Source organism: Gopherus flavomarginatus, chromosome 20 (assembly GCF_025201925.1).
Source record: "Gopherus flavomarginatus isolate rGopFla2 chromosome 20, rGopFla2.mat.asm, whole genome shotgun sequence".
NCBI classification, from domain to species: Eukaryota; Metazoa; Chordata; order Testudines; family Testudinidae; genus Gopherus; species Gopherus flavomarginatus.
This window is the reverse complement of record NC_066636.1, coordinates 8,057,114-8,081,406: the sequence shown is the minus strand read 5'-3', so window position 1 is coordinate 8,081,406 and position 24,293 is coordinate 8,057,114. Positions and strand designations below refer to the sequence as shown.

The 24,293-nt window shown below is 48.5% G+C and overlaps 1 protein-coding gene and 1 long non-coding RNA gene across 2 annotated transcripts in view; both read right to left on the bottom strand.

Annotated features, from left to right (window-relative positions):
• LOC127037812 (zinc finger protein 333-like) overlaps nt 1–24,293 on the bottom strand; it is a 1,302,204-nt gene that overhangs the window by 579,744 nt on the left and 698,167 nt on the right. The window contains exons 5-6 of the mRNA XM_050929916.1: nt 7,697–7,823; nt 5,791–5,873 (exon numbers count right to left, since the gene is read on the bottom strand). Coding sequence (XP_050785873.1) covers nt 5,791–5,873; nt 7,697–7,823 — 210 coding nt within the window. The remainder of the gene's footprint in view (nt 1–5,790; nt 5,874–7,696; nt 7,824–24,293) is intronic.
• LOC127037869 (uncharacterized) lies at nt 16,034–19,770 on the bottom strand. Its single transcript, XR_007770491.1, has 2 exons — nt 18,329–19,770; nt 16,034–16,774 (listed from the first exon to the last, which is right to left on the bottom strand). It is a non-coding gene; the product is annotated as an uncharacterized LOC127037869 (long non-coding RNA).

The following is a 24,293-nucleotide window of genomic DNA, read 5'->3' as shown; positions in this document are numbered from 1 at the left end:
TAAATTTATCCATTTCCTCCCCTGGCTGGTTTCCCTGCTCTTTTTCTGGTCTGTGCTGAACCTCACACGTCATTGCATCACCTGCTGTGATAGAGACAGAAACCTCAAACAGGGATGGAAAGGGGAAGGCCAAACCAAAACAAGTGCTGGACAGAGGTCAAATAAAAATCAGGAACTCAGCTCCTCCCAACAGGAGAGAGGAGGGGATCAATTCAGCCTTCACATCCCATCCAACTTCACAGGGGGAAGGGAGAAAGCTACTGCCCGGTGTCTGCTAGCATCTATAGGAAGCCTTGAGCTATATTTACCCTGCGGATGCGACCTCTGCTACGGACAATAATGAACTGAGAGACTTCCCAAGAGCTTTGTAGGGCATCCTAGATGTTTCCTTCAGGCACTTACAGATTCTGAGTTGGTTTAATGTTTCCTCATCTGTGCGGAGAGATCTCAGGATCTCTCTTTCCTCTGAACCCTGGAGCTCTGGGACCCATGGCTCTTCCCCTTGTTCCAGCTGGGAGATCATATCACGTTGGAAAACCAGAAACTCCGCTCAGATGAAAGAAAACAAAGGAGTTCAGTTGATTTCATACAACTTGATCATCAAAAACATTCTATTAATTTATCTTCAGTGCTTAGTGTGACCTAGTGTGCCTGGGGCAGTCCTCACTGAAAATGCCAAGGTCAGAGCAGGCTGAAAAAGGGAGAGCAGATGCTCCCCAAACTGGTGGTTAACACTGAAGTTAAACTCACTGACCAGTCACAAACTGTGCTTCTGATCCCACACACTGGTTAACGAGATTCTGAAAAAAGAAATCACACGGCCCCCTTTATTGCATGACAGTTCTCTCACTCCTAATCAGCAACTAGGTCCCGTACAGTGAGAGGTTATTTAAAAACTCTGCTCACTGTGATACAGCATGGCCAGAGGGCAGCAGGAGAGTGATCCTAATTGGATCCAGGAAGTGGGTGGGTAGAAGGTTAGCCACATTACCCAGGTTTGGATCTCATCCAAAATACCATGCTGCCAGCCAATCCTTTAGCAGTTAAACTAAATGTTTAGAAGAAAGAACAAATGAAAGAATGAAGTTAAATTCCATCCTTCCAGACTATTCTTTAGCATCTAAACTAAAGGTTTAAAAGAAAGAAAGACAGAAAGAAGTTAAATGGAAAAGCAGTCAGATACATTCCAAAATGGATATATCAGGTTCTTAGCAGTATTGGTGAGTTGCTGGCTTGAAAGTCTGTCTGGAACGCATCCACAGCTTGGATGGGTCATTCAGTCCTTTGTTCCAGGGTTCAGTTTGTAGAGAAGTTGCTCCAGAGGTAGGAAGGGGGATTGAAGACAAGATGGAAATGATGCAGCTGCGCTTTATATTCCTTTTGCCATGTGGCTTGTACTTCCTGTGTCCCAAACACAAGCTTCACAGCACATGGCATGGAAAAGCTTTGGAGGTTTCATTACACAGGCAAACCCCGGCATGTCTTGCTGACTCAATAGGTGTATCCCCTTGGTCCATGGGCTCATTGTACAGCTGATGACCCTCAATGGGCCATCAAACACGCTAGGCAATGTTGATGCCAATATGTCTGGGGGTGTCACCCAGAAAAACTGCACAAGTCTGGAAATACAGATATACCCTACATATCTGTAACTCACAATACAAAGGTGATAGAAACATAGAAACAAAATTATCATACTTGGCAAATCATAACATTTTCACTGACACTTTACATGGCATACCTAGCATGATTCATTGCAATTTTATCAGATTATATTATTTTATTATTAATACCAAAGTGTCTCACAATTTCATGCAGTCTCACACTTGCTAAACTAGTGAATTCCCAGGACCAGTTCCCCAGGTCCTTGAAGATGCCAAACATTGTGCTTATGAGGGATTGAAATACCCACATATCTGCTGGGAACACACACACAGACACTGTGTCAATCTGTACCCCTGTGTTCACTCTTCTAGAAAATTATGATCAATTTTGTTCCCAGTATGGCTTGTGAGGTATCATTAGAAAACGCATAACCTACTGAATATTATCCTCCTGTTAAAATGTGTAGTAACACTGTATGTAAAATTGTGAGATTTTACAGTATGATATTACTGAAAAAGTTACAGTTCTGGGGAACACCCACAGACCAGTTCCTCAGAGACAGCAAGGCAAACAGCTGGTCAAACAGCCATTCTCCTGCAGGGGGAAGGTGTGAAGACATTAAGGGCTGGTCTACACTACGGGGGGAAATCGATCTTAGATACGCAAATTCAGCTACGTGAATAACGTAACTGAAGTCGAATATCTAAGATCGGATTACTCACCCATCCTCACCGCGCGGGATCGATGTCCGCGGCTCCCCCTGTCAAATCAGCAACTCCGTTGGGGTTGGTGTTGTTCCGGAATCGATATAAGCGTGCTCGGGGATCGATATATGGCGTCTAGATGAGACGCCATATATCGATCCCCGAGCAATCGATTTTAACCCGCCGATACGGTGGGTAGTCTAGATGTAGCCTTACATTCCATCACAGGGACCTATTGAGGCTGTTGTGGAAAACGACCACAGGATTAATATTTGAATCAGCTCAGCCTGAGGCTCTTTTCTTGGTTACAAGCAGGCAGGGGGCGACAGCTATTGGAATACTGTTCCCGAGCTAAAAATCACACAAGCCTTTTACAGCTTAAAACCACAAACAATGACACATACGTTGCACGTTAATTTCCTTATTTGGAATATATTGCAAAATATGATGCAGGTCAAAAGCAAGCTGAACAATCAGTTTTCCATATTTGGCCTTTCCTGTTATTTTTATTACACCTGGTGATATGGGAGCAAGACTCTCCATGTCTCAAGAAATGTCACTACCAACCTAGGCCATTTTCACATGCTGGGGTGCAATCCAGATCAGCGAGGAGTTGTGTCATCTGTAATCCTGGGTGAGATTCAGTGTTCTGCTGCTGGAGCTCCCCTGTCTGGATACTCCCAGCCAGCGTTCACGGACGCACTGAGTGTCTGTATGATAAGTAACCCTGGACTGGCAGCTCTGACTCCAGCCGCCTGCTTGTTACACCCCAAGCACATTCTGGTTTGGGTAGAGAAGGCTCAGGGTTTGAGAGAAGGCTGGGGGTAGGAAGCTTCTGTTCATTATGCTGGACCTAACCCCAGTTTTACTTGAGTAAAGAGGAGATATTTGACATTGTGTGATGCTGCTCCTGTGCTCTGTCCCCAAAGTGTTCTGCAGCAGAGGAGGGTCTCTGGTAGTATGTATGTTACTGGCCTATTGGGGTGATGCTGAAACAGGACAGGGTACAGAAGGCATTGTGGGGGTGGCATGAACCTTCACTCTTCATTTCCCCTTCCAAGAACAGAAGGGACAGGAATCCTTACCCAGCAAGACCATCGTCTCATAGTTCCCCTGCATGACATCTCTGTAGAGGGCTCTCTGAGTGGGGTCCAGCAGAGTCCCCTCTTCCCTGGAGAAATACACAGCCACCTCCTCGAAGGTCACCGGCCCCTGAAAGAGCAGGAGTCCAATACTCAGTACCTGCTGACCCACTCACAACCCCACTATTCACGGAACAGCAGCACCAGGGAAATGGAAGCTCCGGGAGGCACATGTTAACAGAGTCCCACCTCACCTTGCTTACAGCAGCCAGGAGGCATCAGAGGGTAGAAAGAGAGAACCTTTGTGTCTCCCATCTGACAGACAGAAGCAGGGTCTTCACATTTATCACATAGCTACTAGCCAGAGCTTAATATAGGAGATGGGGCTGTCTCTGGACCCTGATAGTGGCTCCCTGGTAGGAATCCAAGCACTCTCCAAATAAAATATATGGAAGAAAGGGGAAGTCAATCATAAAGAATAGAAGTTAGAAGGTCAGAATTGTAGTGCCCATTAACAAAGGTTTAGAGAAAATAGAGCCTATCAAACTAACGGGATATCCTTATTGGATGAGATCAAAAGTTTGGTTGCAGCTAATAGTATTGATGTAATATAACTAAACTTCTGTAAGGGACATGACTTGATCACCACAATATTTTTACTAAAAAAACTAGAATGATACAAAATAAACACGGCATACATTAAATAGATTAAAAACTCTGATAGTAAATGGGGAACCATGATCGAGTGGATTTCTTTCTAGCAGGTTCCTGCAGGGATTGGTTCTTGGCCCTGTGCTATTTAACATTCTTATCCATGACTTAGAAGAGAGTACAAAATCATCACTGATAAAGTTTACAGTTGCCACAAAGATTGGGGTTGGTGGTAATTAATGAAATGTCAGTAGATTCAGGCTCCATCACTGAGAGTCTGGGAAGTTGTCCCAGCCCAGGCTGGAGGGTTATTTCCTGTTCCACAAAGAGGGGAAGTTCCATTCCCAACTCCTGTGCCTTGAAATTAGGACCTGACACTACACCCCCATATTCATCATAGTGGTATGATTATAATATGATTAGGACATAATTATGATCTATTTTGTAGAAGATGCATCATGTGTGGTGTCACTGGAAAAGTTCTGATTTGCTGAATATGATTATCCTATTTGTGTGCACATATGATGTTCGTATCTGAAGTTATGGATATTGACTCTGTATCTGTATTTCAAATGTGCTTACTCTGGGTAACACCCACAATGAGCCTTTCAGGTACAACAATCAAGAAGCCAGACAGTGCTGATGGCTCAACAAAGACAATGGACTGTGGAAGAGCTTAGCCTTCCTGTGAATGTTTCAGCCAGCCTATGAGTCATGGCTACTATGATTCAGCAGGGCCTGTGACCAGACCACATGACACTAAACTCCATTTTAGTACCTGTATTTTTCCACAAACTGGACTAGGAACTGAGTTTGGAACAAAAGGTTCCCACCATATGGAAAAGCTACATAAGGTGGGGTGTGACATCATCTCTTGGCCTCATTCTCCACACAAGAGAACTCCTGGAAACACCTGAGAAACAAAAACGGATGTGGGGGAAGTGCTGCTCCCAGGATCAAGAGATTTCTGGCTTGTGTATGGAAACTTGGGGGAATGCTTGTACCATCAGTCAGGGTGAGAAATTGCTAATTCAAATTCTATCCATCTAGTATGTTAGGCTTAGTCTGAGTTTTGGTTATTTGCTAAATAATCTGCTTTGATCTGTTTGTTATCACTTATAATCACTTAATCTATCTTTCTGCAGTTAATAAACTTGTTTGATGCTTTATCTTAACCAGCGTATTTTGAGTGAAGTGTCTGGGGAAAATCTCAGCTTGTTGTGCACATCTGTCCCATATCGAGGGGAAGGGGAACTACATTAATGAGCTTGCATTATAGAGATCCCTGTGCACTATTAGATGGTATCATTCTGGATTTATACTACAGCAAGTGTGCAAGGTTGGGGAGTGGGAAATTGGCTCTTGTCTTCTATCTGTCCTTGAGTGGCTTAGGTAACGCACTCAGGTAGCTTAGTTGGCTGCATGGCGCCACCTGCTGTTGTGTTGGGTGATAACAGGCCCTGGAGAGGCTGGCGAAATCTCCAGCAAAGCAGTGTGAGAAGGGCCAGCCCAGCGTGAGGGTTAGAGGACACAGCAGTTCCCAGAAGCTCCACAAACTGCCTCCTGAGGGTGACAACCCATCACGCCCTATACTACACAAGTCTCAGCAGGTTTGAAACATGCTGTCCCCTCCCTTTCTCCACCCGAGATATTTCCTGCTTCCCACCACCTCTAGCAATTCCCACCCTCTTATGCATTTACTGCTCCTCAACCTCCAAGCAGAGCCCGCCACCCTGATAATCTCTTACCTGAGCCAGCTCCATTGCAGCCATTTCCTTGCCCCTGGGAGGACGAGATGATCTGCAGCGAAACATGGATGTTATTCTCTGGCCTGCCGGGGTGAAAAGGGCAAGGTGTGAGAATTCAGACTAGGCTTTTGTCCATTCCACAAGCCGATTCCCCCCAGCTTTTCCCCTGCTAATGCACATTCTAGGTTCTAGCACACTGTGAAGCACAGAGTGACCTTATTCCAGTACAGGCCTAGCCCCCTCCCACCAGGGTGTAACCCTCTGACACATGGGGAAACCCTCCCAGTAACAGTCTCTCTCTTACACGTATCAAGTTTGCGGACAACACCAAGCTGGGAGGGGTTGTAAGTGCTTTGGAGGATTGGATTAAAATTCAAAATCATCTGGACAAACGGGAGAAATGATCTGAAGTAAATAGGATGAAATTCAGTAGAGACAAGTGCAAAGTACTCCACGTTGGAAGGAACAATCGGAGGCCAGAGAAGAGCAGAAACAAAGGAGTCACTTTGGGGGATTCTCCCTGTCATTGTCCCCAAGGCAGCTGTCTCAGGTTTACAAAGGTGTTTCATGTTCCAGCCTTTATACAGTCTCTCCTGGGAGTGCCCCTTTCATGGACTGGGCCTAGTTTTAGTTTTTGGTAGTTAACAATCTTGGTTTATTCCTCATCTAACCAGTATGTGTGGATTGAAGTGTGTTGGAAACTCTGTTTGGGATAACAAGCTGGTGCATGTCATTTTGCACTGATGAAATGACAGACTTCATATGAGCTTGTGTCGTTCAGTAGCGTGCTGGACAGTGCAAGATGCACATTTCTGGGGGAAAGTTGGGCACTTGAGAATTTGCTGGTTTTCTCCTGAGGTGTAATTCATGAGTGGCTGTCTAGCAGCACTCAATACTGTGTAGCTGGGAGTGAGTTACATGCTGGAGACTGTGTGTTAATTGGCCAAGAGGGGCTGTTCTCGCGGGAAAACAGTGGAAAAGGCACCCCATGCTGGAGGACTGAGGGACACAGCTATTTAACAGTCCAGATTGTACTCTGGGTAACGTCACAGACACTCATTATGACAGAGCCTCTTACAACACAGAGAAAGTAAATCCATGTCCCAGAAATCGAAGACTCCAGACAGAGGGCAAGTGTCCCTGGCACTGCTTCTTGCTGACAGAGAGGTTCAGAGACAGTGCGAGAATCCTGGGGAAGCTGGGAACAGGAAGCATGGGCTGGTGGGTTTCGGTGGAGAAAGGGAACAGGAAGGGCAGGGATATTACTGAATCCAGGATCTCAGCAGTGCTAGATGACAGGATAGCACATAGTGCAGCCCATTGGAAAACACAATCCCAACTATACATACAAAATGATGGGGTCTAAATTAGTTGTTTCCACTCAAGAGATGGATCTTGGAGTCACTGTGGATAGTTCTCTGAAAACATCCACTCAATGTGCAGCAGCAGTGAAAAAAAGTGAACAATGTAGGAAATAATTAAGAAAGGGATAGACATGACGGATTTATTTGCTGTTTTTACAAATATGATCTATGAGATATTCTATGATACACCCACATCTTGAATACTGCATGCAGATGTCACCCCATCTCAAAAATAGATATATTGGAATTGGAAAAGGTTCAGAAAAGGGCAACAAAAATGATTAGGGGTATGGGACAGTTATGCCAGACCTAACCCCCAGTTTCACTTGAGCAAACAGGAGATATTTGACACTGTGCAATACGGCTCCTGTGCTCTGTTCCCAAAGTGTTCTGCAGCAGAGGAGGGTCTCTGGTAGTATGTGTGTCACTGGCCTATTGGGGTGATGCTGAAACAGGACAGGGTACAGATGGCATTGTGGGGGTGGCGTGAACCTTCACTCTTCATTTCCCCTTCCAAGAACAGAAGGGACAGGAACCCTTACCCAGCGAGATCACAGTCTCATAGTTCTCCTGCATGACATCCCAGTAGAGGGCTCTCTGAGTGGGGTCCAGCAGAGCCCACTCTTCCCTGGTGAAATACATAGCCATCTCCTTGAAGGTCACCGGCCCCTGAAAGAGCAAGAGTCCAACACTAAGGACTTGCTGCCCCACTCACAGCCCCACTATTTGTGGCAGAGAGGAGTGAATCAAATGGAAGCTCTGGGTGGATCATAGTCAGGAGAGTCCCACCTCGACCTGGCTCAGAGTATCCAGCAAATGCCAGGGTGAGGGGATGAAGAGAGAGCCCCTTATCTCTCCCAGCATATCCATCACCCCCCTACTAGCCATTGGCTGATACAGGAGATGGAGCCCCTAGCAGGGTCCAGGGAGAGCTCGCTGGTAGGATGCCCAACACCCTCCTCATTGTGAGGAGCGGGATATGAAGGGAGAGGCAGCTCCAATAAGCCTGACTCATGGGTGTCCCCTTTATATCTCACAGCAGCTGCTGGTTAGTGAGGTCAGGCTCCAGCACTAGGATTCTGGTCAGTTTGACTAGCTCCATGTAGGTGGGTTATTTTCTCTCTTCACAAATTAGGGCATTTCCACCTCCAAACCTCCTGGGTCTGTTCCTAGAATCTAGGCCACTTAGTAAATAACTCCCAGCAGGTCTGCCACACCCTGGCCTCCTCCTTTCCCCACGCTGTGAATTTCCTGCCCCGCTCCAACCTCCAAACCAGACTCTGCAAACCTTCCCACCTCTGGTGTATTTGCTCTCCCTTTCCTCCAGCAGGAACCCACCAGCAACCCCCCGATAATCTCTACCTGGACTGACTCCACTGCAGCCATTTCTCTTCCCTGTCCCACGCCAGGCTGGGATGAGCTGGAGCAAAACATGGACGTCATTCTGCAGCCTGTCTGGGGGAGAAGGGCAGTTGTGGGCGTTTCAGAACCGGTTTTAGTTAATTTCACATCACAATTCCCCCAGGCCCTTTCCCTGCAGACAGACACCCTAGATTCTGTCATGCTGGGAAATGCTCAATCTGTTTATTACAATTTAGACCTGGCCCCTCCTGCCAGGCTAAGTCCACAGACACATTTTTAACCTCCCTTCTCTCTCCCCTCACCCCTTCTCTGAACACAAGGCTAGAAAAGAGCAGAACCAAAGGAGTCACTGTGGGGGATTCCCTCAGACACTGACCCCACGGCAGCCACACCCCAGCAGGGGGAATATGGAGTCAGGAACTGGCTTTTGCTCTGTCTGATCCTTGTTTTGTTCACTGGAAAGTGGTTCTGCCCCAGGATGCAGCAATACATGTGTCTGGGTGGACTAGAGAGCTGGAAATCTCTCCCCCACATTCATTTCTCCCACTGCCCCTTTCAGTCTCTCCTTCCCCTGTCCTCTCTCCCTGCCCCTCTGGCTGGGACAGTCCCATTCCTGGGGGCTTTGCTCTCCCATGGCTGGATTTCCTCCTGGCAACCGCTAATGGGAGGAGAAATGAGGTGGTGGTGTTTGTGCAGAGTCACTTTCTTGCCAGACCCTAGGACATTCCCTGAGGTCTTTCAGTTACCTGGAGACTCTGGCTCAGAATTTAGTAGTAACAGGGCCCAGGGCTGCCCTAGGGGGCTAGGACCAGCTGCAGAAAGTCATCCCCTGGGCCGGGCAGAGAAGAAGCTTTAATTAAGGTCACTTCCCAGCACAGAGCCCCACTGGGGGAGCAGCAGCTGCCAAGCCTGGTCTCCCAGATCACAATGGAGGCTGCAGTCTCTGACCCAGGAAGCTGAACCCCAATATCCTGAGCAGAGAGGGACAGAGCGTTTGAGCAGCTTCCCTCCTTTAGCTCTCTGGGGAGAGCAGCTAATGGGAGCCCCTCCTCACAGGGAGAATGGCTGATCTCATTTGACCCACTGTCCATCTGGAATCACTCCTTGTCTTTCCATACAGTGACTCTGGATTAACAATGGTCTCAATGACACCGGATTTCAGAAAGAATGAGTCCAGAATGCTGTGGAAAAGACCATCGTGTGGCAGTGCTGACTCCCTTCCCACCTCCCTCACCCCCGCAGATCTAGGACAAGGACTGGGGGCACAAATTATCCAAAGGGAACCGAAAGTTCCTGCAGTTTTCAAAAGAGGAGAAAAGCAAAATCTGTGATTTCACACTAACAGTGTTTGCTAAGTGGACAGAAAGTTATCACAGTGACAGGGCACGTGACTGGGGAATGGACTTGGTGACCTGGTGACTAGGAGCCAGGACTCTGGCACAAGTTGACCAGAGAGAAGGATCATGGTTAGCAGCAGCCCCCAGACACCCCCTAGTACCCAGAGCCCAGACCCCCCAGCCAGGGGCCCCAGACACCCCCCAGCCAGGGGCCCATCATATATTCCCTGGGACGCAGCCCCGAGTCCCTGGCCAGGGACCCCAGATACCCCTCAAAGCTCCACCGGCCAGAGAACCCCCACCACACCATGATTGCCAGGTTGGGAATCCCAAAGGGTTCCCCCCACCAATAGCCCCCAGCAGCCAGAGACACCCTCAAGGGACCCCCCCCACTGGGAACTCAGTCCCTCACTGCCTGCCTAGGAACTCCCCCACCCTCCAGCATGATCTACCCTGACATTTGCCTGGGACCCCCTCCTCTGCCCAGTGTGACCCCCTGATGCTTTACAGTGGGACCCCTCACTCTGCTTCCCTGGCATGCCCTCACCTAGTGCCAGGGATCCCCTCCTCCAGCTCTGTGCACTGGGCATGGCAGGAAAACCAGGAACCAGCAGGGGAAGCACAGACAGAGCCCCTGGCACAGAACCAGGCTCCCTCTAACCCTCTGTCCCGCCTCCCCAAGAGACACCCACCCCCACTGTTCTGCAGCCACCAGGCCCCCAGCGATACCCACCTCCAGGACCCATAGCCTCAGGGATGGGCACATCAGAACCACCACCCCCGAAAACCCCAAACCTCCACAATCCACCAACCAGACTAGGGTACCCCCTGCCCAGCCACCCAGAGGCCTCCCCCTACCACAATGCCCCTTCAGCGGCAATGTCCCCACCCAGACACCTTCCCTGCCCCTGCAAGTGTTACCTCACAGAGTGTGAGAAGTGGCTAGAAAGTTAACACCACCTCCTGCTGGCCAGTCACACAGGCAGAGGGAGCCTGGGGGGTGCTTCTTTAACAGGAGAATGGAAGGCCTGGAGGGCAAGAAAGGTCCACGGGCTGTCACTACCAAGTAATGGCCACCATGGATCCACCCCAGAGGCGGCTGCATCTTAGCACATTGGGAAACAACCCATCATATTCAATTAGAATTAAAACAACTAGAGAGAAGTGGGGCAAATGTTTGGGGTAGTTTATATCAATCTTTGAGACACGCAGAGAGAACCTGTCACAAACGACATTTGATAACATGAGAGAAAACCACCAAGATCGGAGGGGATTTGATGTTGCTATTAAATAACTAGTGGAAAAGGGGGACTGTTGGACTGGATTTTATATGACTGTCCAATACATAAACAGAATGTGATGGTCCCCCCCGGCCCCGGGGCAACCATTCACGTGAGCAGCTCAGAGCCCTTTGAGGAGCTGATTTAACGGGGTGGGGGGGGAGCTGGAAGGCTCCCTGGACAATGGAAGGGGGCAGCAGGGGGATTGGGAAATGGGGTCTGGGCAGTCTCCATGGGGGATGTGCTCCTCCCTTCCCTTCCCTGCCCTGGCAGAGAACGGGAACCTCATCCTATCCCACTCCAGTGGGAGCCATGTTCTGGGGAATGACCCAGGGCAACAATTTCCCACCCAAACAAGGACAAATCGCTGCAGATAAAATGGGTGGGAAAATCCACCCCCCATCGGAGAGATTTTAAATTGACATTTGAGAAGTATGGAGAGAAAAGGGAAAATTAAAGGCAATTAGAGAGCTGATCGTTGTGGGGGGGAAATCTCCCTGGATTTTATAGCCACGTGTGATAATGAGAGAGAAAAGGGGAAATCTTGAGAGAATGTGTGTGTGGGACAAAGTGGCAAAAACAGGGACAGGATCCAGTTAACTCACCTCCCCCCGCACCCCGGGAATGTCCTGGCTGCACAGAGACAGATCTACCGCCCTCCACCCCAGTGACCTCCCCCTCCCTGCAACTCCGGCTTCTCCCCGCCCTGACACCCCACAGACACCAAAGGGGGGGGGCTCTGCCAGCGCCTCCACCTGAGCTCAACTCCTGCTCCTCCCCTCAGCCCGGATTGTGCCCTTTAGCCCCCCCCCCGACCCTGCCTCCAGCTGCCTGACCGCCCCCGCCCATCAATTTCCTGCTCAGCGCCCCCCTCCCCGCACGCTCCCTGTTACTCCCCCGCCCCGCTCCAGCCCCGCCCCCAGCGCCCGGCGGAACGTTACGGCTGGTCCGGGCAGGGGGAAGGGAAGCGGCTTCAGCGGCTGTTACTGGGCATGCGCAGTGCCCGGGAGTAGCACATTGCTATGGGGAGCGATTTAACACACCGCGCCCCCCGCCGGGCCCCGGGCTCCCCCTCGGCCCCCCCCGACGGGCCTCAGGCTCTGCCCTAGGCTCCGCCCCCCCACACGACGGCCGGGCCCCGCCCCCCCATCCCAGCGGGGCGGGCGGATCCTGCTGCAGCTCCACTGGGGCCGAGGCGGCTCCGAGGCTCCTCCCAGGCTCCCCTGGGGCAGAGTCACTTTCCCTTCCCCCAGGATCTCTTACTCCCCGGGGGCTCCGGGTCACAATGTCACAGCGCCCTTCCCCCGCCTGCAGCTCCGGCTTCTCCCCTCCCGCCCCCGCCAGCCACACCAAGGGGAACCCCCGGGCCCCAGTCTCTGTCCCCACCTGGATCCCAGCGGGGCCGGGGGCAGGTCCTGGCTGCAGCTGAGAACAGCGGCTCCGCTCCGGCTCGGGAAGCTGCAGCGCTGCTGGCAGCACGTGGAGAACCAGAGAGCAGCTGCTTAGCCCGGGCTCCGCCTCACAATGTGCCAGAGCCCCACCCCAGGAGCTGCCCCGCCCCCGAGCTGAGCCAGAGCCCCGCCCCCAGGAGCTGCCCCGCCCCCGAGCTGAGCCAGAGTCCCCCCTCAGGAGCTGCCCCGCCCCTGGGCTGTGCCAGAGCCCCGCCCCCAGGAGCTGCCCCGCCCCTGGGCTGTGCCAGAGCCCCGCCCCCAGGAGCTGCCCAGTGTTGGGTCTCTGGGCTTTGTTCTCCTGCCTCCTTCTTCCCAGCACAGCCCCCGCCCCCCTCTTGCGCTCCCAGCTGCTCCCTTCCTGTGTCTGCAAATACCGCCCCTCCCCCCCGCCGGGCTGGGTGCAGCGCTCGCTGGGGCTGTCTCCAGTGGCTGAAGTTGCCTCCATCTCTGCTTCACCTGGAGGGGGAGAGAGGAAGAGAGGAGATGGTCCCAGGGTGTGAAAGCAGAATCAGGGGGCAGGGAAAGAAGGACTGTTTGGAAAGGTGGTTTTTTGCGGGCGGAGGGGGGTTGATCCAGAGGGAGTCAGAAGAAGTTGGGCAGCAGAGGCTCAGGGAAATTGAGGGGAACCCCCTGGGTGTCCCAATGTTGGCCAGGGTTTATACAGCACCTTGCACGATATGGGGTCTGATCTCAGTCATGGTCTGTGCTGCACCTGGGAGCCCTGATGTCTGTTTCCTGATCACAGGCTCTGGGAATGGAGAGAGGGAAACCTCAGCACCTGAAGGTTAATGCAGCCCTGTGTGCAACCCCTGCTAGGGTGACTGGACAGCAAATGTGAAAAACTCAGACAGGGGGTGGGGGTAATAGGCAGCTATATAAGAAAAAAGACCCAAAAATCGGGACATCCAGTCACACTAGTCCTTGCTGCTCTCATAAGGGGTCGGCTTAGAGAGGGTTTGGCTACGCTTGCAGCTGTACAGCGCTGGGAGTTAAAGCTGTCTTCCTACAGCTGTGTAGGTGTCAGGGACTCTAACCCAGACGGCAAAGTTCGTTGTCTGACCGCGAGAGAGACAGGCAACACCAGCAAGGTCCGATTAAAAGCTCTTTATTGACAGGTGCACGCATCAATAGAGAGCAGCTCGTCTCCAGAGAGAACCAGCCTGCTCTTTACATCTTAGTATAAGCCTATATAGACAGTTCCGTTGCGTTATAAATTATTCACTGGAGCAACCCACCCCCTTCTTCTAACAACTAGAAATTAGACACCTTTAGTATACATGCATGCCTAAAGTTAGAAATGTAGGGGAGTTAAAAACAAACAAAGAACAAAACCAGGGAGCGAAAACAAGGAGGCTGGGAAACTAGGACTCTTATCAGTTCTTCGAAGGAGCTGCCCGAACACAGCACATCTGGTACTATGCCAGGAATGCAGCTTCTCTCTTATCTCACTTTTTCCCAGCGCTTGTGAGACATGCTGCTGCTTCTCAGTGTTTTCCACTCAGAGATTACCCACAAACCTCTGTTAGCCTGACTTTGGTCAGGTTGGCATACCTGGTTTTGTCTGCTATATCTTTATTCAGGCCTAACAATCCCCCCTTTGTCCCTAGAGGACCATAATGGGACTCTTGGGACACATATCCATTTAACAATTGTACGGGGGGGCTAGTAAACCATGACCCAAGGTCTGAGTGGAGGTCCTTAAAACTAAAAGTGTGATCAAGAGATATAGCATGGAAAACAACAGCAACATTCTTAATAGCTTGTAAATTTTTGTCAATTAAGCCAGAGTGATTAACAGCAAAGCAACATTTTTCCCCAATGCGAGCACAAGCCCCTCTTTAATTCAGCATTCATGGCATTTAGCACACGTCTATTTTGCAAAGTTACTTCTGCTACTTTATCAGTCTTTTGTTGCAACTTTTGGAAAGCGTTTATTAATGCATTAGCTGTTTTTTTTCAAGCTCTGCAGAAATATTTACAACTGCTCTCTTGAGCTTAGCCACCCACAATTCAGGAATGAGTGCACGGACAAAAGAGTGGAATCCTGTTTGTCTGACAACTAAGGGATTGGGGCACTGACTATAAATCAGTTAGGTATACCAAGTGGTCTAATTTCCCAGATGTTTCGGTGAATAATCCAGTCCCATGTGCATCCTCCCCATGGACCCGTCAGGATTCGGTATGTGGAAGCCCACACCTCCCAGTCCAAATGCTTGGAAGGAGCACTGTAAATGTTTACACCTCCACCCAGAAAGTCTTTAGTATATCTCCATGACCACAGATCAGATGGTACTCCTGATGTGTCTGTAAGGGCAGTGGGCCAAGTCTGGTACTTAAGATCACTCCAAATGGCCATCAGCTGGTCATTCAGGAAATTCTGAATCTCCAAACATACTAGATCCCACTGCAATGCCTTCCCAGCCTCAGTGATATTTAATACCATCTTTTCTTGGTGTAGTACTATATTACATTTGTTATTTAACTATTTTTAGGTACTTGTAAAAGGCATTGACATTAATAGCATAGGAGGGGGTTACATTAATAGTCACTGGAATGGTTTCAATACAGGTAAAATTTCCAGTGGCAGAACAAACTCTTCGGGTACTTGTTATTTAAAATCCAATTAGAGAGAGCAATACATGCTGAAGAATTTATCCACAACACAGGGCACAGCCTGTAGAATAAACCCCAAAATTCAATTAATACCACATTCCCAAGCATGGGTCCCACAAATTTTTTCTGCCAGTGTACAATTTTTTGTTTCTTCACCGGGGTCAGTTCTTAATGTCCTTTTTAGTCAGGAATTCCTGGACTTTAGCAATTTCAGTGGAGTGAGTGTTCCTTCTTCTTTCCCAAAACAGTCGTGGTGCAGCATCATATAGGGGAGAGGTTACTAGCACATCACCCTGTAATGGTTTTGCTTTTTCTAGAAAAATTCAAAGGCACAGTAGATCTGTCAGTGGATAAGGGAGAGGCTACTAGCACTTCACCTTGTACTTTTTTCCTACTGTCCAGAAGGCACAGTGGAGCTAGAAGGTGAAATAGGCTAATCATCAGTAGGAGAATTCTCCCAGTGTGGAGGGGTCTTTTTGCAGTGAGAATCTTGGGTCCAAGCAGTCAGTCTTTGGTACTTCACAGAGGTGTTGGTAGTCATCAGGACTTAAGGGCCTTTCCAGCATGGAGCCAAGGCAGTCTTTCGTTGGTGGACCTTTACATCAATCCCGTCTCCTGGTTCCAAGGAGTGGCAGGGCTGCTAGGGTCTTTGGGTAGCGCTTCCTTACCTGTGAGAAAAAAAACTTAACACATTTTATTAGTGCCTGGCAGTGTTTTTCAGATCTCATAGCTGCATGGGCAAATTCAAGCCCTCCTTTTTCTGGTTGTTAACCAAGTCTTAACTGTGAGCAGTGTCCTTGAATGGAGTCAGTGTCTTATCTATAGCCTGAGCTTGCTATTTTATTTTATTTTATTTTTTTAGTTAATTCATTCTGTTCTTTGTGCTTCTTCCCTTCTTGGCTTCTTTTAACCTGCAAAGGAAACTTTCACTTTTTACTTATACACCTTTTTTCCAACAATGAACACCTACACATTGTCATTATACAGTACATTAGTCTTATTATTCAATATATGCCACACACACCCTTTTACTAAAATAACCTTATTACAGAGCTTTCGAGCAACAAGCCAGGACAAGCACACCCACTTTGAGGAGTTCACTCAATACAACCTCTAGTTCAATAGCCTTCCACCATTCCCAGCCCTCTGGCTAGAAATCTGAGGTAGCCAGAAAGATCCCATGTACAATATGGGGAGTAGGTTAACTTTTCATGTCCTTGCTTTCAAAGACTGTTGGTATGCAAATTTTAACAACAATTTTTGCAATTAACAATTTGACCAATAAAGTTTTTTTTCCTTACTTAAGGAAATGCATTAGACTTTAGTATATTACATTCTCCTGATTTATCTAAACACTTTGTATTCCAAGTTGAACAAAACAAGTATCTGCATTTTAATTTAACCTTTTTGTTTGATTTTAAACTAGATTATTTTATAAAAATATTAAACACAAAAATTCCGGCCACAAGACAAACACCACAAGACAGAACATAGAACACAAAACATAATTTTTATTGTGCCAGTAAATGCATGGTACGTTGAATGCTGTTTAGCTGGCATCAGTTTTCTCTGATTATCTGAAAGACAAAAAAACAGAGGTCTACCCCTTCTGGGCAGACAATCATTGCTTAAAATAGACAAATACCCTTGTTGATTTCAGGAAAAACAGAGGAATTATCCCATATTTTATGTGTTTCATAGGCAGCCCAGGTTTTAGTGGCTTCTACCTTATCAGTTAGATAATTTGCATGAATACAGATGCTTTCTGGCTTGCTTTTTACTTTTAACTCTTGCTTTCAAACACTGAAAGAAAACATCACTACTTATAGTGCCCTTACAGCCTAATAAAATTTCAATTACATAGCACTATATACATTCTTCAGCTAATTTAACTAAATTCTAAATGATTGCAATTAACAATTTCTTTGCCTCAATTTATTTACAAACATTTCAAAGACACCAAGAACTTTCCTTTTTAGCATTTTTACAAAGTTCAACTGCTGTTTCCTCCAGCAACTACAGAGTTAACTTCTTACTCTCCCTTAAATCACTTGCTTGTCTCCCAACAGCCACTTTTATCAACTCAAATCACCATGCCAAGTAAGTTCTGGGTATTTGAAATTCCCATGCTTACACTTACTTACTCCTTTCTTCCACTACACCCTTAAAGTTTTCCAACCTGTTTTCCAATCTCTCTGTCTGTTGCCTGCCCGCCTGGGCCCGATCCTGCTTTTCTCACTGAACCGTCCCTTTCATAGGCACCAACTTATTTCACTACCAGTTTAGCTAGGAGGGTGGGCTTCTCAACTAGCCCCCCACCCCTCCTGGTCTCTTCCCTTAAACATTTTTACTCACAAGACTACCCGAGTCCTCCTTCATGAGGCTTGCCACCTAGACGAAGACACATGGCCCATTGGGCAAAGGCCATTTACTTAACATATAATTTGAAGGATTACTCTTAGAGGGTTTACCCAGAGACTCATTTATCTGTTTGACACTTAAACAGAAAAGAGAATTACACAGAGAGCAGAGGGAATTACAGTCTAAGCCAGACTTTCCCACTTCTATACACTGACCGCTACAGGGGACAGGACAGAAGGATCTCAGTTTAACCTTAGAGCTGTCTCGCACACATGGCTTCCACTCCGAGGAATTACGAACAAGAGGTTCAGTTCCACCCACACTCCTAACACCCAAATGAACAGAGAAAAAAAAACAACAACAGTAACTGGTTAAATAGAACAGAACCAGAACCAAATAGTGTTTCCTTATTCTATTAGGACTCACTTTTACTCATGCAGTTCTCAGCATATAACACCAACAGTACCAAGCAAAGCAAACACAAAATAACAAGGGTAAAACAAATAGATGGTGTAAATTCTGCAGGGCTCCCCCCTTCTTAATTGCTCACCAAACTGTGACAAATTTCTGTTACCAATCTATCCCTCATGTCAGATGATCAGGCTGACACTACAGGATCGTTGGGGGAAGATAAAGAAAACACACCATATAACTGAATTTTAAAGCTTCATTTATAAAATAATAAAACAACAACGGAGAGTGTTGGGAACGCTCTCACATTACTCAGGAAAATATTAATGCCCCAAGCCCGAAGCTTCTTTCATACTTACACACGTACGTTCAGACTGGCCACTTCTGTGTATAATGTTCAGAGGAGGGGGAGAGGTGGAAGGGAGATTATCCTGTATACAGCTTGTCCAGAATTTCCAACATGCTTCTGCTTTTGGGAGGGCTGTTCTTTTACACCCTGGAATCTCCTGCGGCGTCTCTTTCAGAGATTCCAGTCCAGGTCGGCTGCCTGTGGCTTCTTTGGTGTCACCAAGCCACACCGACTCCAGGGTCACAAAGGCACACTGTTGGATCTTACTGGACAGTTAAGCTTTGCAAATGTAATTTTAGTTCTGTAACTTGTATTTTTTTTGCTTCGCCTCTGTCTATATTTTTTCCTTCACAGCCAGCTGGGGCCGAAAGCAGCCCCTCCCTGCACCAAGCACAGTCCGCGCCGATTCCTGACCCTGAACGCAGAGCACCCCCCTCCTTCCATCCCGGGGCCGAGATGATTTTTAAATTAACCCGTTTCTTATGTCTTTTTCTTTTTTTTTCTCTTTCCCATTAAACATTCTAGTAGCAATGCTAACTACTTCAGACAAACTTTTCCCTTGCGTACCATCTGGATGCTTTCTAAATTTTTTTGCAATATCCTTTGCACATTGTGACATGAAAACCATTTTAACCATCTTCTTTTCATGATCAGTTTCAGGATTTAAATTCCCATGCTTTTTAACTTCACAAATCAGTCGAGCACAAAAGTCAGAGAGGTGCTTATCTGGATGCTGGACACAAGCAGTCCCCTTGCTCCAATTTGGAGTAGCCTCCCCTGCATCTCTAATACCATTCAAAACAGCTTTTAAAAATCCATCCAACTTTGTCTTTTGAGCTGGATTATTGGGATTCCAGTTAGGGTCAGTAATTAGCCAAGGTGCATTTAAATGAGCTGCAGATTTTTCTTTTACTTTTTGTCTTTCATCTTTTGTCATGAGAGTATCTAATAACTGATTTACATTTGCCCAAGTGGGCACATGAGTGAAAAAGATTGTGCAGAACATTCTTTCCACTGCCTCAGGATTGTCTCATAAGTGAGGCATAGTGCACTACCAGTTAAACAAATTTGAAGTTGCAAACAGGGTATGGGTAAAACCATCTCATGTTCCCCAGCAACCAGTAGAACCAGATAAGTTCTCAATGAGGCTTGTAATATCAGAGGTGTCTCAGAAACATTCTCTCTCATGGAGTTAAGTAACCTAGTGGGGGTCCACAAGGGCAAGGACAAGGGCTGCTGTAATATTGGGGGTGTTTGAAAAGCAGTCCCTGACCAAGTTTGCAGAAGGCTGGCTGGAGGCTGCACAGAGGGGGTGAGGCTGCCTGATTCCTCTGAAGATGAGGGAACATCACTCTGAGCTCCCCCTTGATTTTCCTCTGTCCCTGAACTGTCCCTAACCTGCTTTTGAATCCTTGCACTCCATCAGACGGGGAAGAACAGGAACAAAATTGTCCTCCTCCCAGTGCGGCTCTGGTGCATATGGTGGGTGATTTTTTTACAAGAGCTCTCCATACAAACAGCTTCAAAAGCTACCCATCCCTCCATGGGTTTATAATTATACCATACAAACAAGTAATCCATTTGTCTCGGCCTAAGATCAACCAAAATATCCCTTAAGGAGTTCCTCCTATCTGTGGAAAAGGTTTCACCCACTGGCCAGTCTCTAGTTGGGGACAAATGAAAGGTAAATGATGGCCATTGGATTCAACACAGATTTCTCATCTTAAATTTAACTAGATCAGCTGTCTCAGAAATCTCTTTCCAATCTCTAAGTATCAGAGACAACGGGGCATCCCCCGGGCACTTACTGCCAACTTGTCTCATTTTAATGAAGGGACTCTAACCCCTCCTCCCCGGGTCGAGGTAAAGGGACTCTAACCCCCACCTCCCCCCATCGAGCGCTCGCTTACCTCTCCAGGGACTTGAACACCTGGACTGGGACTCAAACCCAGGCTGGAACTCTAACCCAGACAACTTGGATCCTGTGCAAACCTGGACTGGGGCTCTAACCCAGACCTAAGTAGTCAGGGACTCTAACCCTGACAACCTGGACCCTACTCAATGGGTAGGTGGACGTTGCTGGATTTCTACGAGTTTTAGCTGGTTCACAGAACACGCCTTATCGCCAACGCAGAGATCAGATCACCAGGCAAGACTCCTCTAAACTGGAGGATGCGCACTGCGTTGCCTCAGGGTCCGATCCCCCGCCGGAGAGTCAGACGGGTCCCGGCGGAGTCGCCAAAGATGTCAGGGACTCTAACCCAGACGGCAAAGTTCGTTGTCTGACCGCGAGAGAGACAGGCAACACCAGCAAGGTCCGATTAAAAGCTCTTTATTGACAAGTGCACGCATCAATAGAGAGCAGCTCGTCTCCAGAGAGAACCAGCCTGCTCTTTACATCTTAGTATAAGCCTATATAGACAGTTCCGTCGCGTCATAAATTATTCACTGGAGCAACCCACCCCCTTCTTCTAACAACTAGAAATTAGACACCTTTAGTATACATGCATGCCTAAAGTTAGAAATGTAGGGGAGTTAAAAACAAACAAAGAACAAAACCAGGGAGCGAAAACAAGGAGGCTGGGAAACTAGGACTCTTATCAGTTCTTCGAAGGAGCTGCCTGAACACAGCACATCTGGTACTATGCCAGGAATGCAGCTTCTCTCTTATCTCACTTTTTCCCAGTGCTTGTGAAACATGCTGCTGCTTCTCAGTGTTTTCCACTCAGGGATTACCCACAAACCTCTGTTAGCCTGACTTTGGTCAGGTTGGCATACCTGGTTTTGTCTGCTATATCTTTATTCAGGCCTAAGATAGGGAAAGCGCTGCAGTGTGGACACACTGACAGCTACCAGCACTGCAGTGTGGCCACATTTGCAGCGCTGTTGGGAGTGGTGCATTATGGGCAGCTATCCCAGGGTTCAAGTGGCTGCAATGTGCTTTCAAAAGAGAAGGGTGGGGCAGAGTGTGACAGGGAGTGTGGGGGAGACAGAGCGAATGGATTTTTGGAGCTGACACTGTGTCAGCTCCCTGCCTTGCAAGTTCCAACCCCTTCCCCCACCCCTCTCTCATTCACTAAATGCAAATAGCTGCCTTTGTTTTTTTCGTCACAGACCAGATAAGCAGCTGCTCCAAAACAGACCCTCTCCCTGCCCACCGGGCTGCTTCTCTCCTCAAGCAAACACCAGCTGTGGGCGTTCCAAAGGGATCCCCCTGCCTCTGCTCATTCACTGCAAACAGTAACTGTGTTTGGTTTTTAGCTAAGCAGCTCTGGGAGCCCCGAGCTCACAACAAAACAAACAGAGGCATCACACCAAAACAAAGAGCGTTATCTCTACTTAAAAGCATTATGGGAAGTTCCGGAGGTCAGTGACAGCGTAGTAAGATTAATCACTGTTTACACTGGCACCCCAGCTCTGCAGCACAGCGCTGTTCTCTTTATTCCCCTCGTCGAGGTGGAGTACAGCCAGCGCTGTAGCCAGGGAGATACAGCGCTGTATGTGCCTTGCCAGTGTGGACGGGGAGTAAGTTACAGCGCTGTAAAGCCACCACCAGCGCTGCAACTCTCCAGTGTAGCCAAGGCCTGAGTTATAGTAATAAAAGCAGCAAAGAGTGCTGTGGCACCTTATAGACTAACAGACGTATTGGAGCATGAGCTTTCGTGGGTGAATACCCACTTCGTCAGATGCAACAATAGTCCCATATGGGCTAGTCAGGATTTCTGGTTTTCATCCAGGTGGCCTGGGTTCAACTTCTGGTGTGGGAACAGTACAGAGCTTTTGCCCAGAGTGGAGACAGGAAAGGAAAGGGATCCTGCCAGCAGGGGAGTTAGACAGTGTGGGGAGGGAATACCAGAAGTGGGGGTGGAGCAGTGGTCTGGGGGAAGATGAGGGAAGGATCCCAGCAGTGTGGGAAGTTGACAGCCTGGAGAGCACAGGCCTGGCATGGGGACCTGGAAGAGTGAATGTGTCCCTCTAAACCCATCAACTGCAGACTAGGCAGGCTTGGAAGAATTGTGTATTTGTTGGTAAATGTCAATTTCTGTGTAAACACACAACCCAATGGCAAAATATTTCCATCAATAATCATCAAAATTAACAGATGGGCAAAGGAAGAAACATGCTGCTTGAGAACTTATCATGTTGTAGGAGCAGCAGTGATCTGTATGCTCTGTATAACCTGTATGCTCAAAAGGTCTGTTAAACTCCCCCAGCTTGTGTCCTTTCCCTCTTTGAATGCCTGTGAAGTGGCTTTCCCACTCTCCTTTGTACCTCCAGTGAATGCCCTTCACTCAGCCCATCTGGCCAGTGGTTCGCTGTGTTACATTCTATTGCACCTCAGGGAGACTGATCTTCATTGCACCGTCCATCGCTGCGCTGTGGGACACTTACCTTAAAGGATCCTGACATCTCCACTGCCAGGCCTGTCCTGGGAGCATGAGTATGAGTGTGACACCCTCCCCCATCCCTTCTTTTGAGCTTAGCTATCAAGCTAATAAATGTGTTGCTTTCTGCCAAACTCTGGGAGGGAGGGGTATTATTAGTCCTCTCTAAGCTTACTAACTGACCCAATTTTGGGTAACACAAGCAACATTGTTTGATCTGTTATTGTACCAAAGGGGGAGATGGTTGTCTATAAAGGAGGGTGAAGACTAAATGCCTCTGATGAGAATGGGATTTGAACCCATGCAGGCAGAGCATAATGTGGTAGCAGTCCATCACCTTAACCACTCAGTCACCTCCTCTGAGCTGTCAAAAAACAGACAGGAGGAGAAATCTAAGGTCGGCAGAGATAGGGACACTAAGGAGTTTTTAAATACTAAGCGTAAGCAGGGTCTGAATGAGCTCCCCTCTCTCACCTAGTGAGGAGCTGGGGAAAGACTTCAGGAACAGACCATGTTTGCATAGACACACCTACTCTGCCTAGCTGTGCAGCATGATGGGGCCGCTTCCCCAAAATGACCAGTTTGGGATGGTCTTGGGTTACAAATCACTTTAGGATTGAGTGGAATGAAATGTTATTCTCCTTCCTGTATGAGTGAAGGGCAGCAGAACATACCTAGTCCGTCCTGATGGAGGAGTAGGTGAGTGAGGAATAGCTTTTATTGGACTGCAGAGAAGTGATTGAGAACGTCACCCTAAACCAGTGGTCCCCAAACATTTCACATTGTGCCCTCTTAGCCATGGCTGTGGCCCCTCGGAAGCCACAGTCAAGAACCGGGGCTGGGAGGAGTGGGGCTGTTGCTTGCTGGGGAGAGGGGTGCGGACAGGGGTAAAGGGGTCGACGCCGGGCTGGGAGCCAGAGTCTCAGGCTGAGGGTGGGGTTGGGGAAGAGCTGTGGCAGAGTGGTGCTCCCTCCCTGCCCTCTATGTGGGCTGGCTCAGGTCCTGAGGTGTCCCCATGAAGGTTCCTCTGTGTCCCCCTAGGAGTCGCACCACACATTATGGGGACCACTGAACCCTACTCGCTAAGCCGGGGCTAGTGATGCCAAACCCCCGGGAAAGGGAGAACAAGTGTGGGGGCCCCAGCACCAGAACCATGCCCCTACCTTCTGTCTGTGGCTCTACCCCCTTCCCCCCATGGCCCCATCCACTGTCACTTCTGTTCCACCCCTTCCCCCACCAGCCCCACCCTATCACTCCTTTACCCCTGCCCCGCTGTGGCCCTGAGACCAGAGAAGCCCGGGGCCCTAGCTGCAGCCCCCGGGCTGTAGCAGGGAGTGGGAGCTCCTCCAGCCCTGGGGCTGCCATAGGGGAGACTTTTCTAGGGGGACCTAACTTGGCCAGGGCCCCTGATCATGGGCCCCACTGTCCCCTTGGCAGTGCAAGGTTTGGGGAGGCTGAGCCCCCTTGTCATAAACAGATAGCTAAGGGTTAATGTTCTTTTACCTATGAAGGGGTAACACCAGTAACCTAAAACACCTGACCAGAGGACCAATCAGGAAACAAGACTTTTTCAAATCTGGGTGGAGGGAA